Here is a 16,737-nt window from a genome sequence, read left to right on the forward strand (position 1 = left end):
AAGGAACCTCCATACTGTTCTCCATAGTGGCTGTACCAGTTCACATTCCCACCAGCAGTGCAAGAGTGTTCCCTTTTCTCCACACCCTCTCCAGCATTTATTGTTTCTAGATTTTTTGATGATGGCCATTCTGACTGGTGTCAGATGATATCACATTGTAGTTTTGATTTGCATTTCTCTAATGATTAATGATGTTGAGCATTCTTTCATGTGTTTGCTGGCAGTCTGTATATCTTCTTTAGAGAAATGTCTATTTAGGTCTTCTGCCCATTTTTGGATTGGATTGTTTGTTTTTTTGGTATTCAGCTGCATGAGCTGCTTATAAATTTTGGAGATTAATCCTTTGTTAGTTGCTTCATTTGCAAATATTTTCTCCCATTCTGAGGGTTGTCTTTTGGTCTTGTTTATGGTTTCCTTTGCTGTGCAAAAACTTTGAAGTTTCATTAAGTCCCATTTGTTTATTTTTGTTTTTATTTCCATTTCTCTAGGAGGTGGGTCCAAAAGGATCTTGCTGTGATTTATGTCATAGAGTGTTCTGCCTATGTTTTCCTCTAAGAGTTTGATAGTGTCTGGCCTTACATTGAGGTCTTTAATCCATTTTGAGCTTATTTTTGTGTATGGTGTTAGGGAGTGATCTAATCTCATACTTATACATGTCCCTGTCCAGTTTTCCCAGCACCACTTATTGAAGAGGCTGTCCTTTCTCCACTGTACATTCCTGCCTCCTTTATCAAAGATAAGTTGACCATATGTGCGTGGGTTTATCTCTGGGCTTTCTATCCTGTTCCATTGATCTATCTTTCTGTTTTAGTGCCAGTACCACACTGTCTTGATTACTGTAGCTTTGTAGTATAGTCTGAAGTCAGGGAGCCTGATTCCTCCAGCTCCGTTTTTTGTTCTCAAGATTGCTGTGGCTATTCGGGGTCTTTTGTGTTTCCAAACAAATTTTGAAAAATTTTGTTCTAGTTCTGTGAAAAATGCCATTGGTAGTTTGATAGGGATTGCATTGAATCTGTAGATTGCTTTGGGTAGTAGAGTCATTTTCACAATATTGATTCTTCCAATCCAAGAACATGGTATATCTCTCCATCTATTTGTATCATCTTTAATTTCTTTCATCAGTGTCTTATAATTTTCTGCATACAGGTCTTTTGTCTCCTTAGGTAAGTTTATTCCTAGATATTTTATTCTTTTTGTTGCAATGGTAAATGGGAGTGTTTTCTTGATTTCACTTTCAGATTTTTCATCATTAGTGTACAGAAATGCCAGAGATTTCTGTGCATTAATTGTGTATCCTGCTACTTTACCAAATTCATTGATTAGCTCTAGTAGTTTTCTGGTAGCATCTTTAGGATTCTCTATGTATAGTATCATGTCATCTGCAAACAGTGACAGCTTTACTTCTTCTTTTCCAATTTGGATTCCTTTTATTTCCTTTTCTTCTCTGATTGCTGTGGCTAAAACTTCCAAAACTAGGTTGAATAAGAGTGGTGAGAGTGGGCAGCCTTGTCTTGTTCCTGATCTTAGTGGAAATGGTTTCAGTTTTTCACCACTGAGGACGATGTTGGCTGTGGGTTTGTCATATATGGCCTTTATTATGCTGAGGAAAGTTCCCTCTATGCCTACTTTCTGCAGGGTTTTTATCATAAATGGGTGTTGAATTTTGTCGAAAGCTTTCTCTGCATCTATTGAGATGATCATATGGTTTTTCTCCTTCAATTTGTTAATATGGTGTATCACGTTGATTGATTTGCATATACTGAAGAATCCTTGCATTCCTGGAATAAACCCCACTTGATCATGGTGTATGATCCCTTTAATTTGCTGCTGGATTCTGTTTGCTAGTATTTGGCTGAGGATTTTTGCATCTATGTTCATCATTGATATTGGCCTGTAGTTTTCTTTCTTTGTGACATCCTTGCCTGGTTTTGATATCAAGGTGATGGTGGCCTCGTAGAATGAGTTTGGGAGTGTTCCTCCCTCTGCTATATTTTGGAAGAGTTTGAGAAGGATAGGTGTTAGCTTTTCTCTAAATGTTTGATAGAATTCACCTGTGAAGCCATCTGGTCCTGGGCTTTTGTTTGTTGGAAGAGTTTTAAACAGAGTTTCAATTTCAGTGCTTGTGATTGGTCTGTTCATATTTTCTATTTCTTCCTGATTCAATCTTGGCAGGTTGTGCATTTCTAAGAATTTGTCCATTTCTTCCAGGTTGTCCATTTTATTGGCATAGAGTTTCTTGTAGTAATCTCTCATGATCTTTTGTATTTCTGCAGTGTCAGTTGTTACTTCTCCTTTTTCATTTCTAATTCTATTGACTTGAGTCTTCTCCCTTCTTTTCTTGATGAGTCTGGCTAATGGTTTATCAATTTTGTTTATCTTCTCAAAGAACCAGCTTTTAGTTTTATTGATCTTTGCTAGCGTTTCCTTCATTTCTTTTTCATTTATTTGTGATCTGATCTTTATGATTTCTTTCCTTCTGCTAACTTTGGGGGATTTTTGTTCTTCTTTCTCTAATTGCTTTAGGTGCAGGGTCAGGTTGTTTACTCGAGATGTTTCCTGTTTCTTAAGGTGGGATTGTATTGCTATAAACTTCCCCCTTAGAACTGCTTTCGCTGTGTCCCATAGGTTTTGGGTCGTCGTGTCTCGATTGTCATTTGTTTCTAGGTATTTTTTGATTTCCTCTTTGATTTCTTCAGTGATCACTTCGTTATGAAGTAGTGTATTGTTTAGCCTCCATGTGTTTGTATTTTTTACACATCTTTTCCTGTAATTGATGTCTAGTCTCATAGCATTGTGGTCGGAAAAGATACTTGATACAATTTCAATTTTCTTAAATTTACCAAGGCTGGATTTGTGACACAAGATATGATCTATCCTGGAGAATGTTCCATGAGCACTTGAGAAAAATGTGTATTCTGTTGTTTTTGGATGGAATGTCCTATAAATATCAATTAAGTCCTTCTTGTTTAATGTATCATTTAAAGCTTGTGTTTCCTTATTTACTTTCATTTTGGATGATTTGTCCATTGGTGAAAGTGGGGTGTTGAAGTCCCCTACTATGAGTGTGTTACTGTTGATTTCCCCTTTTATGGCTGTTAGTATTTGCCTTATGTATTGAGGTGCTCCTATGTCGGGTGCCTAAATATTTACAATTGTTATATCTTCTTCTTGGATCGATCCCTTGATCATTATGTAGTGTCCTTCTTTGTCTCTTCTAATAGTCTTTATTTTAAAGTCTATTTTGTCTGATATAAGAATTGCTACTCCAGCTTTCTTTTGATTTCCATTTGCATGGAATATCTTTTTCCCTCCCCTTACTTTCAATCTGTATGTGTCTCTAGGTCTGAAGTGGGTCTCTTGTAGACAGCATACATATGGGTCTTGTTTTTGTATCCATTCAGGCAATCTGTGTCTTTTGGTGGGATCATTTAATCCATTTACATATAAGGTAATTATCGATATGTATGTTCCTATCCCCATTTCCTTAATTGTTTTGGGTTTGTTATTGTAGGTATTTCCCTTCTGTTGTGTTTCTTGCCTAGAGAAGTTCCTTTAGCATTTGTTGTAAAGCTGGTTTGGTGGTGCTGAACTCTCTCAGCTTTTGCTTGTCTGTAAAGGTTTTAATTTCTCCATCAAATCTGAATGAGATCCTTGCTGGGTAGAGTAGTCTTGGTTGCAGGTTTTTCTCCTTCATCACTTTAATTATGTCCTGCCACTCCCTTCTGGCTTGTAGAGTTTCTGCTGAGAGATCAGCTGTTAACCTGATGGGGATTCCCTTGTGTGTTATTTGTTGTTTTTCCCTTGCTGCTTTTAATATGATTTCTTTGTGTTTAATTTTTGACAGCTTGATTAATATGTGTCTTGGCGTATTTCTCCTTGGATTTATTCTGTATGGGACTCTCTGTGCCTCCTGGACTTGATTAACTATTTCCTTTGCTATATTAGGGAAGTTTTCAACTATAATCTCTTCAAATATTTTCTCAGTCCCTTTCTTTTTCTCTTCTTCTTCTGGAACCCCTATAATTTGAATGTTGGTGCGTTTAATGTTGTCCCAGAGGTGTCTGAGACTGTCCTCTGTTCTTTTCATTCTTTTTTCTTTATTTTGCTCTGCAGCAGTTATTTCCACTATTTTATCTTCCACCTCACTTATCCGTTCTTCTGCCTCAGTTATTCTGCTATTGATCCCATCTAGAGTATTTTTCATTTCATTTATTGTGTTTTTAATCGATGCTTGATTCATCTTTCGTTCTGCTAGTTCCTTGTTAACTGTTTCTTGCATTTTGTCTGTTCTATTTCCAAGATTTTGGATCTTGGAAATAGAATCTTGGATCATCTTTACTTTCATTATTCTGAATTCTTTTTCAGGTAGACTGCCTATTTCCTCTTCATTTGTTAGGTCTGGTGGGTTTTTATCTTGCTCCTTCACCTGCTGTGTGTTTTTCTGTCTTCTCATTTTGCTTATCTTACTGTGTTTGGGGTCTCCTTTTTGCAGGCTGCAGGTTCGTAGTTGCCATTGTTTTTGTTGTCTGTCCCCAGTGGCTAAGGTTGTTTCAGTGGGTTGTGTAGGCTTCCTGGTGGAGGGGACTAGTGCCTGTGTTCTGATGGATGAGGTTCAATCTTGTCTTTCTGGTGGACAGGTCCACGTCTGGTGGTGTGTTTTGGGGGTGTCTGTGGCCTTATTATGTTTTTAGGCAGCCTCTCTGCTAATGGGTGGGCTTGTGTTCCTGTCTTGCTAGTTGCTTGGCATAGGGTGACCAGCACTGTAGCTTGCTGGTCGTTGAGTGAAGCTGGGTGCTGGTGTTGAGATGGAGATCTCTGGGAGATTTTCGCCGTTTGATATTATGTGGAGCTGGGAGGTCTCTTTTGGACCAGTGTCCTGAAGTTGGCTCTCCCACTTCAGAGGCACAGCACTGACTCCTGGCTGCAGCACCAAGAGCCTTTCATCCACCCACCTCAGAACAAAAGGGAGAAAAAGTAGAAAGTAAGAATTAGTAGAAGAAAGAAAGAAAGAAAGAAGGAAAGGAGGGAGGCAGGGAGGGAGGAAAGAAAAGAAAGAAAGAAAAAGAAAGAAAGATGAAAGAAAGAAAGGAAGGAGGAAGGAGGGAGGGAGGAAGGAGGGAAAGTAGGAAAAAGAGAAAGAGAGAAGATAACGTAAAATAGAATAAAGTATGATAAAATATAATAGTATTATTAAAATAAAAAAGTGATTATTAAAAAAATTAAAAACAAAACCAAACAAACAAAAAACACTAAAAAATAACGGACGGATACAACCCTGGGACAAATGGTGGAAGCAAAGCTATATAGACAAAATCTCACACAAAAGCCTACAGACACACTTTAACAAGAGAACCAGGGGAAAAAAATCGTAAATCTTGCTCTCAAAGTCCACCTCCTCAATTTGGGATAATTCGTTGTAAAAAGAGGAAAAGGGGGAAAAGTCTGAAATCTTGCTCTCAAAGTCCACCTCCTCAATTTGGGATGATTCGTTGTCTATTCATGTATTCCACAGATGTAGGTTACATCAAGTTGATTGTGGAGCTTTAATCTGCTGCTTCTGAGGCTGCTGGGAGAGATTTCCCTTTCTCTTCTTTGTTCTCACAGCTCCCGGGTCTCAGCTTTGGATTTGGCCCCGCCTCTGCGTGTAGGTCGCCGGAGGGCGTCTGTTCTTCGCTCAGACAGGACAGGTTTAAAGGAGCCGCTGATTCGGGGGCTCTGGCTCACTCAGGCCGCGGGGAGGGAACGGTACGGAGTGCGGGGCGAACCTGCGGCAGCAGAGGCCGGCGTGACGTTGCACCAGCCCGAGGCGCGCCGTGCGCTCTCCCGGGGCAGCTGTCCCTGGATTCCGGGACTCCGGCAGTGGCGGGGTGCATAGGCTCCTCGGAAAAGGGGCGTGGACAGTGGTCTGCGCTCGCACACCGGCCTCTTGTTGGCGGCAGCAGCAGCCCCTGCGTCCCACGCCCGTCTCTGGGGTCCACGCTTTTAGCTGCGGCTCGCGCCCGTCTCTGGAGCTCCTTTAAGCAGCGCTCTTAATCCCCTCTCCTCGCGCACCAGGAAACAAAGAGGGAAGAAAAAGCCTCTTGCCTCTTCGGCAGCTCCAGACTTTTTCCCGGACTCCCTCCCGGCTAGCCGTGGTGCACTAACCCCTTCAGGCTCTCTTCCCGCCGCCAACCCCAGTCCTCTCCCTGCGCTCCGACTGAAACCCGATACCCGAGCCTCAGCTCCCAGCCACGCCCGCCCCGGCGGCCGAGCAGACAAGCCACTCGGGCTGGTGAGTGCCGGTCGGCACCGATCCTCTGTGCGGGAATCTCTCCGCTTTTCCCTCCGCACCCCTGTTGCTGTGCTCTCCTCCGCTACTTCGAAGCTTTCCCCCTCCGCCACCCGCAGTCTCCGCCCGCGAAGGGGCTCCTAGTGTGTGGAAACCTTTCCTCCTTCACGGCTCCCTCCCACTGGTGCACGTCCCGTCCCTATTCTTTTGTCTCTGTTTATTCTTGTTTCTTTTGCCCTACCCAGGTACGTGGGGAGTTTCTTGCCTTTTGGGGGGTCTGAGGTCTTCTGTCAGCGTTCAGTAGGTGTTCTGTAGGAGTTGTTCCACGTGTAGATGAATTTCTGATGTATCTTTGGGGAGGAAGGTGATCTCCACGTCTTACTCTTCCGCCATCTTCCCCCATCCCCATATCAAGTATTTTTTGATAACTTTCAATGGCTCCTTCCTCTCTCTGCTTCCCCATGCAATGAATCTTCTTTTCAAAGCCAAGACACCTTTGAATGTCCTCTCTGAAGCAAGGTCCTGATACAGCACCCCACCCAGTGAAGCAGATGGAGGGCACGACCAAAAGCTACTTTCAAAAAAATAAGAGTTGCAGCTTGCCTACAAGTATAACAAAAGCAAAAATCTATGCAGATATTTTTAAAAGGATTGTTTTTCACCAATGCATTATTGTGTATGAGTCAAAGTAAATAAAAATGACTTTTATTGTAGTATTTTCACAGAAACACTTTTTTTTTTAGTGTAGCTTTCCTTGAAACTTTAAAAATATTCAGTATATAAGGTATTTTAAAGGTAGCCTACCATGTTAACAGCCATCTTATTCGCACTACTGACATTGTAGTTCGATGGGTTTTTGTTGTTGTTGTGTTTGTTTGTGTTTTTTTAAGGTCACTATGAATGAGAATTTTTAAAAAATGAGATTAAAACTCTTTATTGGGCAACATTTAATTCTGCCAAACAACCATTAGGATTTTAAGAAAACCACTACACTTAATTATTTTATCCCAACCTAGAGAAATTTAAAACCATTAAGTGGTAAAGAAAGCTACAAGAGAAAGTGAAAGGCTGTTTTAGTTTGATTTTCCTGAGTATGAGACTTCTATGAAGCACAGAAGGAGTCAGGCAGGAAACTACTTTTAGATCAGATCTTCCCAGTATAACTTTGTCATCTTTGAAATGCTGTTAATTATCAGAAGAAAATATGTTTATATTATTTTTAAAGAATACTTCTACCATGGTGCACTTCCATTTTTGCTTGACTTCCAGTGATCAATTAAAATTAATACACTTAATTCTTATTATGGACCCAGACTTTGAAAATACTTCCTGTCAGTAAACATAATTTGGGATAACTTAGGTGTCAACAGTGCTGTTACCAAATGAAAATGTCTGCATGGGGGCTGTGTACACTGGGATATATAATGAGTGAAATTTTGTAGTTAGCATTCTTATTTTGCAGGCACTCTCTGTGGGGATTACCTAATAATGTTCAGATTAGGTAGTTAGAATCATCTGGATGTTTTAATTTTGGCTCAGTTATTTTTTGAAAAAGAAAGAAATTGGTTCCTGAGACAGGGAGCCAGTTTTCGAGTTTATTCTGTCTTGGAACAGAGGGCGAAAGAGGATGTGCTGCAGAAGGAGGTGAGAGTGAAGATTCTCAAGGACAACATCAAGTTATTAGCTTCAAAAGTGCCCTCTGGTGGCCAGGAATTGACGTCTGAGCTGAATGTTGTGCTGGAGAATTACCAACTTCTCTGTAATAGAATTCGCGGAAAGTGCCACACGCTGGAGGTATGATGTTTTTTCCCTGATGCATTTCTGAGATTCACACTCTGTAATGTACTGGCTGCTTCCATATCTTGGGAAAAAAACTCCATTTTTCTTTTCAAATACTAGATCATAAAAGAAAAGTAGTTCTTTCATGATTGAGATAATAATAACAGTAGTAGTAATTATTAGATAATAATTTAGGTAATAGGTTGATAAAAATGAAACAGAGAAAAGAAAACTGGAGAGCAAGATCTGCCTTCAGTTAGTGGAAGTTTCTTGGAAAAGTAGTTTCTTAGCTTTAGACATTTATTACACATGAAATCAAGGTTTTCAAGGTTTTTATATTACAGATGATCTGTAGAGTCTGTTCCAGTCCTAAAATTCTAAGACATATACTGTGAGTACCTCCTTTTTTTTTTTTTTTTTTGGCCTGGTTAGTGCACAGAGATGAATTGAGGTTTCTGTTTTAGAGTGGTGTCTAAAATTATAGGTTTTATTTAGAGTGAAAGAAAGACTAACTTGAATGTGCTGGTATTTTGCTGGACCATTTCCCCTACCCTGGCCATAGGATTTAAGGTGTAGATGATTCTATGATTTTTTGAAATAAAATTAAGTTTTTGATTGTTTGCTTTTATATTAGTGTGACATTTGTCACATCTTATTGAAAAGACTTAAGAAGCTCTTCAGTTTATAGCAATTTAAATTCAGTCTAACCTAAAACAAATGATGGCATTGTGATGAATCCTAAAATGGTAATCACAACTGCAGTATTTAAACTAAATTCACTTATTACTCACTTGTTCTGAATCTATAAAATAAGTGTAATTTGGATTAGTTAATAAGAAAGCTACAAGTCAACAAAGCCTCATTCTTTAATATTAAGATATTGCCTAACTTAAAACACCTGAGGTTACTCATTTGAGAATTTAACATTCTGTGAACATAATATGTAACATTATGTATGGCTAATCTTAAGTCCCAGTAGATGATCCTGGAATTGAATTCTACTACAGTCTTGTCCATGTTTTCTTCTCTGCCTTAATCACCCATGATTTTGCTTTTTTTTGGTTTGTTTATTTTCTTGTCTATTATTAGCCAAAGTAACTACTCACAATATTTTTAAATAATGGAGTTCCCCAGGTTATCCCAAGCTAACAAGAGACCACCATGAATTCTGTGTCATTTCTTTACACTGTCTTTATGACCCAGAGGTGGCAGTTTGAGAATGAGGAATGACATATTTCAAGGTTTTAGTATTGCTTGCAGAATTACTTTTAGAATTATTTTGGAATTAGTTTGAGAGAAGAAAAGGAAAAGTGTAAGAAAACATAAGACACCTTGATGCCTTTGAAAGGGGAAGTCCCCTTCCACGTGGCCTCTCAGGTTTATGGCTTCTCTACAACATGGCTGCTGGCTTTGAAGAGGGAGAAAGCAGAAGCTGCCAGTTCTCTTAAAGGGTAGGTCTGCACTTTGACACAGCATCATCTTTGTAGCCTCTTTTGCTCTAAGCAAGTCACAAGGCCAGCCCACATTCAGGGGAGGAGAAGACAGTTTCACCACTTCATGGGAGTAGCTGTAATAAATTTGTGGCCATTGTTAATCCAGCATAGTTCACTCTCTGGTCATAAGTTAGTTACAGTCCTTCCACGTGCAAAATACTCTTACACTCTCCCAGGGACTCCTAAGGTCTCATCCAGTACAGCATCAAGCTCAAAATTCAGTATCATGCAATCTACATCAGGTGCAAATGCAAATGTGGCTCCTTGGAACAGTTTTCTTCAGGTGCAGGTGTGTGGGTGTGGCACCTCTCGATCTGGCGACCCGGGCACTAAAAAGATAAGTTATCTGAACCTCATATACCCATCACAGTGGTGAGATAGGTACAGGAAAACCTCAGTGGACACTCCCATTCAAAAAAGTTGGGGCAGTGGAAGGTAAAAGGAGCAGGCACTGGTATTAGGGACTCTGAAATCTAATGCTAGTAGTTCTGAAATCTAGCCAGGCACGTGTAGTCAGGGCTCCTACTCTGGGGCCAGGGACTGTTGCTTGATTGTTGCTAGTGCTGCTTCTTGTGAGAACTTCTCTGTAAGCCATCCCTTCCTTCCGATAAGAAATAGGGCTCTGCTTGCAGCTGAGTAGATTTCTCAGCCTGCTTTCTGCCTATAGAAATTTGGGGGACCAGACACCTCTTTTCCCTTTTAGTCTTAGCCAGGAGTTGGCAAATTACAGCCTGTGGGTCAAATCTGTTTTGTGGCCTGTTTCTGTATGGCCCAGGAGCTAAAAATTGTTTGTATATTTTTAATTTTTAAAGAGTTGTTAAAAACAAAGCCACACACAGAAAAAATAAACAAAGAAGAATCGGTGACAGAGATCAGATGTGGCCTGTAAAACCTAAAATATTTACTATCTGGCCTTTTATAGGAAAAATTGCTGACCCCTGACCTGGTAAGTATTCCTCATATGGGGTGTATGCTACTAGAATGTGTCCTCTCTGAGTCAGTGGATCTGCAAGAGGACCAACCCAGTAGGCTCCATGCTGAACTCTGTCTTCTAAATTTATCCGTCAAATAGGCTCCTCCCATGGGGTTTGTTTCTCCCATAATTTTGCTCCTAGGAATTGGAGGATGAATCATACCCCAGCCCCCAACTCCCCACAGGAATGAGGAATAAGTGACTACAACTAATGCAGCAATTATAGTAAAATTCCAGTTTGGGTAAAAAGTTGCTCTGTTTGTATATAGACATGTTCATATGAATATAGAAAGAAGTTGGAAAGAGTCTACATCAAATGGTTACACCCATTAGCTCTGAGTTGGAATAGAGTGGACCCAGGGAACCAATTTCCTGTATAGCTGTTAAAAAGTGTTGCAAGTCTGAGTATTTTTTTAACCTTTCTATTTAAAAACAAACTAATAATGTTTCCCTCCTGGTTTCTTCTACTAATTATATAGTTTTATTTCCGACATTTAAACAGAGCCTTGGAATTTATCTTAGTGAAGCAGCCTCCTACCTCCCTCCAGTTGGTCTAATACAGTTAATCGAAGAATTCGATTTTATTTCACTTATTTGAAATACCAGCTTCATCAGTTTCTAAACGCCCATTTATACTTGTATCTAAATGAAATTATTCTTGATTAGACAGAATGTGCAGCAGTAGAGATGCATTGTATCTCTAAATGGCTTCTTATCTTGTCTAACTTTTCCCTGCCTATTTAGGAGGTATGGTCTTGTTGGATTGAACTGCTTCACTATTTGGATCTTGAGACCACCTGGCTAAACACTTTGGAAGAGCGGATGAAGAGCACAGAGGCCCTGCCTGAGAAGACAGATGCTGTCAGCGAAGCCCTGGAGGTGGGAGCCCACGTGCTGGGTGGTTCTTTTTGTTGCAATGAGGCTGAATGAGTTTTCAAACAAGGAACATAATGCCTTATGCCAGCAAATACTTTCACTTCCTTGGCGGTTTTCAGTGTAACTTGTGTTTTCTTCCATTGCCTGAAGTATTTATAACATCATGTATATTTAGATTATTGGTGACCCACTAAACTCAGCCTTATGAGGTGGTTAGTTGTTTGCTAATTAGTACATTTTAGACTTCATAAAGTGCTCTAGTGATTTTCCAGATTGTTTTTACCAGTCCCTGGATAAAACTCTGCCTTATGTTATTAGGACAATGCTCTCTTGTTTCTTCATAAAGTTATTTTTGCTCATTAAACACGGCAAGGACTGTGTTTACAGTGGCTTCTATTCTGTTGTCTTCAGATGTGAAAATTGGAGGACAGGCTGGAGAAGGCAGTGTTGGAGGCCTGGGATCCTGTCCCCAAGCCTGAACTTGAGTTCCTTGAGGCCAAGAAATGTGCCTGAATTTTTTGTTGTTCCCCAGTTAGTTCCCCAGCACAGCCTGTGGCACATGATAACTTAATAACTGTTTCTTAAGTGGATTAAAGTGTGAAAAGAATAGATTTTCTTAAAAAAAAAAAAGAAGAGGAAGATGATAGCAGTGCTTTTAAAACTGTAAGAATAGGATGTAGTAATTAAGTAGATGACTGGATTAAAGGTCAGAAATAAGTCAAATATGGTACCTAAATTCCAGGAGCCAGATGCTCTTCTGGAGAAAAGATGTCATTTCTCAAATAAAATAGCAGAGTGAGAGATTCAGAGTATTAAAAAATGTTTTGAAAGATTATTTTAAAAACACATACTTTCCTAACATGAGAGTTAATACATGTGCATTCTAGAAATATGGAAAATGGAGAAAAGCATAAAGTGTAAGATAACACTTTAAAACATTTTAGTGTACTTCTTCCGAATTATTATTTTTATGTATATATGCTAGGAGGTAGTACTTTATAGTAACTGGATCAAAGGCTTTGGAATCACCAAGTCTTTGGAGCCAAGTTAGAATCTTAGCTCTTCTTTTTACTGTGTGTGTTGGCAAATTACTTAACTTCTCTGAGCTTCAGTTTTCCTATCTGTAATATGGGAATAATATGTAGCCATATGATTAAATTTATGTATATATAAAGTGTGTATATAAAACAGTGCCTTGAATTTTATATATGCTATAGAAACTTTTTAGTAATATAATCAATAACAATTTGAAATTCTTTTATTTGTATAGTATTGTTTTTTGCTTTTAAACTTTGTATCATACCATGAACATTTTCCCATGTAATTAATAATGATTGAAATTATTTTTATGGAATTGTCATATATCATCATTCATGCTGAGTTCTCAATTTTATGTGTTTATTAGTACCATGAGGGGCATTTTTGTGAAATAATCTTTTTTTAAATACATTTATTTTATTTATTTATTTATTGGCTGCATTGGGTCTTCGTTGCTGCGTGCGGGCTTTCTCTAGTTGCGGCGAGTGGAGCTACTCTTCGTTGCAGTGCATGGGCTTCTCACTGTGGTGGTTTCTCTTGTTGCGGAGCATGGGCTCTAGGCACGCGGGCTTCAGTAGTTGTGGCACGAGGGCTCAGTAGTTGTGGTGCACGGGCTTAGTTGCTCTGCGGCATGTGGGATCTTCCTGGACCAGGGCTCGAACCCGTGTCCCCTGCATTGGCAGGTGGATTCTTAACCACTGCGCCACCAGGGAAGTCCCTGAATTAATCATTTTTGATCTTGTTCCTTAAGTAGATTTCTAGAAAATGAAATTACTGGTTTTAAATAAAACGAACATTTTTAGAATCCTTGATTCACTTTGCCTTGGTAAATGCATTATTCTTTGCCCCTGTCCCTGTTCAGTCTCTAGAATCTGTTTTGCGACATCCAGCGGACAATCGCACCCAGATTCGGGAACTTGGCCAGACTCTGATCGACGGAGGGATCCTCGATGATATCATCAGTGAGAAACTGGAGGTGTTCAACAGTCGATATGAAGAGCTGAGTCACCTGGTAAGAACCGGGCTGTGCGTGAGTGTCAAATAGATGTTTATGATATGGAGCGGACCTCAGGAACTTATACCGAGGGGAAAAGTTGGTAACCAATGGGGGTGTTGAGGGCATTGAAATTCTAGGTGAGGAAGAGCAGACCTTACACTTATATTATAATGCAGGCAGAACTCGATAATTTAAAAATTTGTCTTTCAGATTGTTTCTACTTATGAACTATTTAATTTCCTTTAAGGAACATCTTATAGGTGTATATAAGAATAATGACTCATATTATCTTAGTAAATATTAGAGCCATCAGAATTTGATATAAGCTGCTATTATAAAATACCATAGTCTCTTAGATACATACTCAGAATGTATCACAACATGCATGTCCATATCAGTAAGTAAAGAAAGGAGATTGTTTTTATAGGAGAGTTGGGTGGATATTAGAAGCTTTCGAACACATATTAAAAAATAACTATTGATGTTTAGATCATGAATAGCATCAGACTTAACCCAAAAGTTCAATAAATAGTGGCTCAACACTATGCACATCTGTAGAACTTCTTTAAACTTTGCAAAAAGAGAGATTTCCATGTTTGCTCTACTCATAGACGTTTCTGTTATATTTTATATTCTTGTTTATAGGTTTATTGCTGAGCCCTAAAAATACCCTAAATTTTTAATAAATGGCATATTTTTATTCTCTCCTTTATTTTAATATGGTACGTAGGAAATCTTTACATTTTCCCCTTTTTATTGAAGTATAATTGAAATATAACATTATATTATATGTTATATGTAATATAACATATTTTGTTTTTGTGATTTTTTTAGATTCCACATATAAGTGAGGTCACACAGCATTTGTCCTTCTCTCTTATTTCACTTAAAATAGTGCCCTTAAGGGCATTTTTGTATTTTGTCATTTTCTATAGAAAAGTAAAAATGAGTAATTTCCTGCAAGATGCATAAGATACTAAAAGGACCTTTTCACTGTTATCATTGCTAATTATTATTTATTTATAATGCAGGCCAAAGTCTTAAAGTAGTGCTTTTATAGTATGTCCCTTTTCTTGGTGGTTAGAACATAAGGGTTTTCTTATATTCAGCTCTTTATATTTGTGCTGGGCGACTAATGGGTACATTTTTCCCCCTGTAGGCAGAGAGCAAGCAGATTTCTCTGGAAAAGCAACTCCAGGTCCTGCATGAAACTGACCACATGCTTCAGGTCTTGCAGGAGAGCTTAGGGGAGTTGGACAAGCAGCTCACAACGTACTTGACCGACAGGATAGATGCCTTCCAAGTTCCTCAGGAAGCCCAGGTATTGCCATGGATGTGAGGGTGTTGTAGTTGTAAAGAGAGCATATGTAGTCGTCTCCTCACCTTCAAGGGTACCAGCTCCTCCTGCCATCCCAACCGAGAGTCAGTGAGAAAGGCTGGCCTTACTTACGGGGCAGCATGTGGGTTTGGGGGTTCTCAGGGTTTTTATGTGAGATAATGGCAAATGATCACCATTTAAAAATTATAATTTTCTTAGCTATGAAACTGGGGAAATTCCCTCTTTATAAATAAGTGGCGAACATTTGAAGTGACAAATACAAAGATCTTTGTGCACAGCACGCAGCAGTCCTACGATACAGGTGGCCCATATTATTATTATACGCACACTTATTAAAGCATGGATAGGGGTCAATATATTCTTATCTGTTGTATGACTCTATGAAACTTAAAAGAAAAAAACCAGACATTCTCTCCCTTTTCTAATCTCTTTGTAGAAAATCCAAGCGGAGATCTCAGCCCACGAGCTAACCCTAGAGGAGCTGAGAAGAAACACACGTTCTCAGCCACCGACCTCCCCAGAAGGCCGGACTGCCAGAGGAGGAAGTCAGATGGATGTGCTGCAGGTGAAGGGGAAGAGCAGCTTCCTTTTACTTTTCAGCCTGTTGGGCATGAAAAGAAAATGAGAAAGAGCTGGCGACTTGGATGCCTTTGGTCTTCTCTGTGATGTAAAGAGTTGGATGGGAGTGATGTGTTGAAGGTGCACTGGAAACTATTGGATCTGAGCTTTCTAGTTGAGTTGAGAAGAGAGAGCAATCTAGATTTAGATGTTTGCTTTGTATAGGTTTTCCTTGATGCAGAGCCTCCATCTGTACTGGTATGGCTGGTACACTGGGCAGGCTGAGTGCATGGGATGCAGTACCGCTTAGCCCCTCAATGGGGGATGTAGACTGACCTTCACTCTGACCTTGTGATGAAGGGCATTGTGAGTTCTAGGTTCTTGAATTGTGTTTTAAAAACAGGTAAGAAAATTAATACAGTTTTAATTCCAGCAAGGCTAGCTTACCCTTTCATTATATCTCAGACTGAGACACTGAGTGTCAAGTAATTCAGGACACTGGGCTGTGCAGTCCCCCAAGGTGATCGGGCGACCTCACTAAGTTCCTTTAAAGAATGTTTTTATTGTTGTTTTATTTTACAGCCTTCTAGCAGTATGTGTTATGCTAATATTGTCTGCTGAGAAAGATTATCATTCTGATGTGAATTGCTTATTTTCATTTCTGCAAACAGAGGAAACTTCGAGAGGTGTCCACAAAGTTCCAGCTTTTCCAGAAGCCTGCTAACTTTGAACAGCGCATGCTTGACTGCAAGCGTGTGTTGGATGGTGTAAAAGCAGAACTTCATGTTCTGGATGTGAAGGATGTGGACCCTGATGTCATACAGACCCACCTGGACAAGTGTATGGTGAGGCCATTGGGTGGTTAATGTGTCCAGTGGGTTTTCCCGTCGGTGATATGGCTTCATCTAGCGCTTATGTACATGGTTTGTTCAATAATTGTCAGTCTAAATTGTGCTAAGAATAGGAATAAATGATGAAAAACAGGTTAAAAAATTAGAAGTGTGGTCCTTTCCTCCCAGGAATTTAGAAGAGATAGGAGAGAGATAGCCTGCAGAGAGTAAAATCAATTAGTACAGTGTAATGAGATAAGGAAACTAGAATAAACATGTATATAACATGATTACAAAAAAAAGAAGAAAATACATCTTAATCACAGGATGAAGTTAGGGAGGGCTTTGGCAGAATGTGCCTAATAAGCTAAATTTTAAAGGATAGATTTGAGTTAGCTAGAAGAACCATACTTTGAATGTCAGGAATATTGCAATGTATGACAAATGTGTTCGCAAGGAAAGTAAAATTTTAAATTTTGATTTATAAAGTTTAAACCTGAAGTGTGAAAGAAGAAATTATACTTAGAATGGATGTCAGGAATATTATAGCATAAAAAAATCATTCTCTAGGAAAGTAAAGTTTTAA

The 16,737-nt window shown here is 39.3% G+C and overlaps 1 protein-coding gene across 8 annotated transcripts in view; it reads left to right on the forward strand.

Annotated features, from left to right (window-relative positions):
* The window catches only part of UTRN (utrophin), a 525,852-nt gene that overhangs the window by 185,368 nt on the left and 323,747 nt on the right, over positions 1 to 16,737 (forward strand). For all 8 annotated transcript variants that reach the window (XM_081250822.1, XM_081250827.1, XM_081250825.1 and 5 more), the window contains 6 exons: positions 7,883 to 8,062; positions 11,258 to 11,392; positions 13,290 to 13,439; positions 14,584 to 14,745; positions 15,200 to 15,328; positions 15,993 to 16,166. In XM_081250822.1, the coding sequence (XP_081106948.1) occupies positions 7,883 to 8,062; positions 11,258 to 11,392; positions 13,290 to 13,439; positions 14,584 to 14,745; positions 15,200 to 15,328; positions 15,993 to 16,166 (930 nt within the window). The remainder of the gene's footprint in view (positions 1 to 7,882; positions 8,063 to 11,257; positions 11,393 to 13,289; positions 13,440 to 14,583; positions 14,746 to 15,199; positions 15,329 to 15,992; positions 16,167 to 16,737) is intronic.

Source organism: Mesoplodon bidens (assembly GCF_964165515.1).
Source record: "Mesoplodon bidens genome assembly, chromosome: 12".
Classification (NCBI taxonomy): domain Eukaryota; kingdom Metazoa; phylum Chordata; class Mammalia; order Artiodactyla; family Ziphiidae; genus Mesoplodon; species Mesoplodon bidens.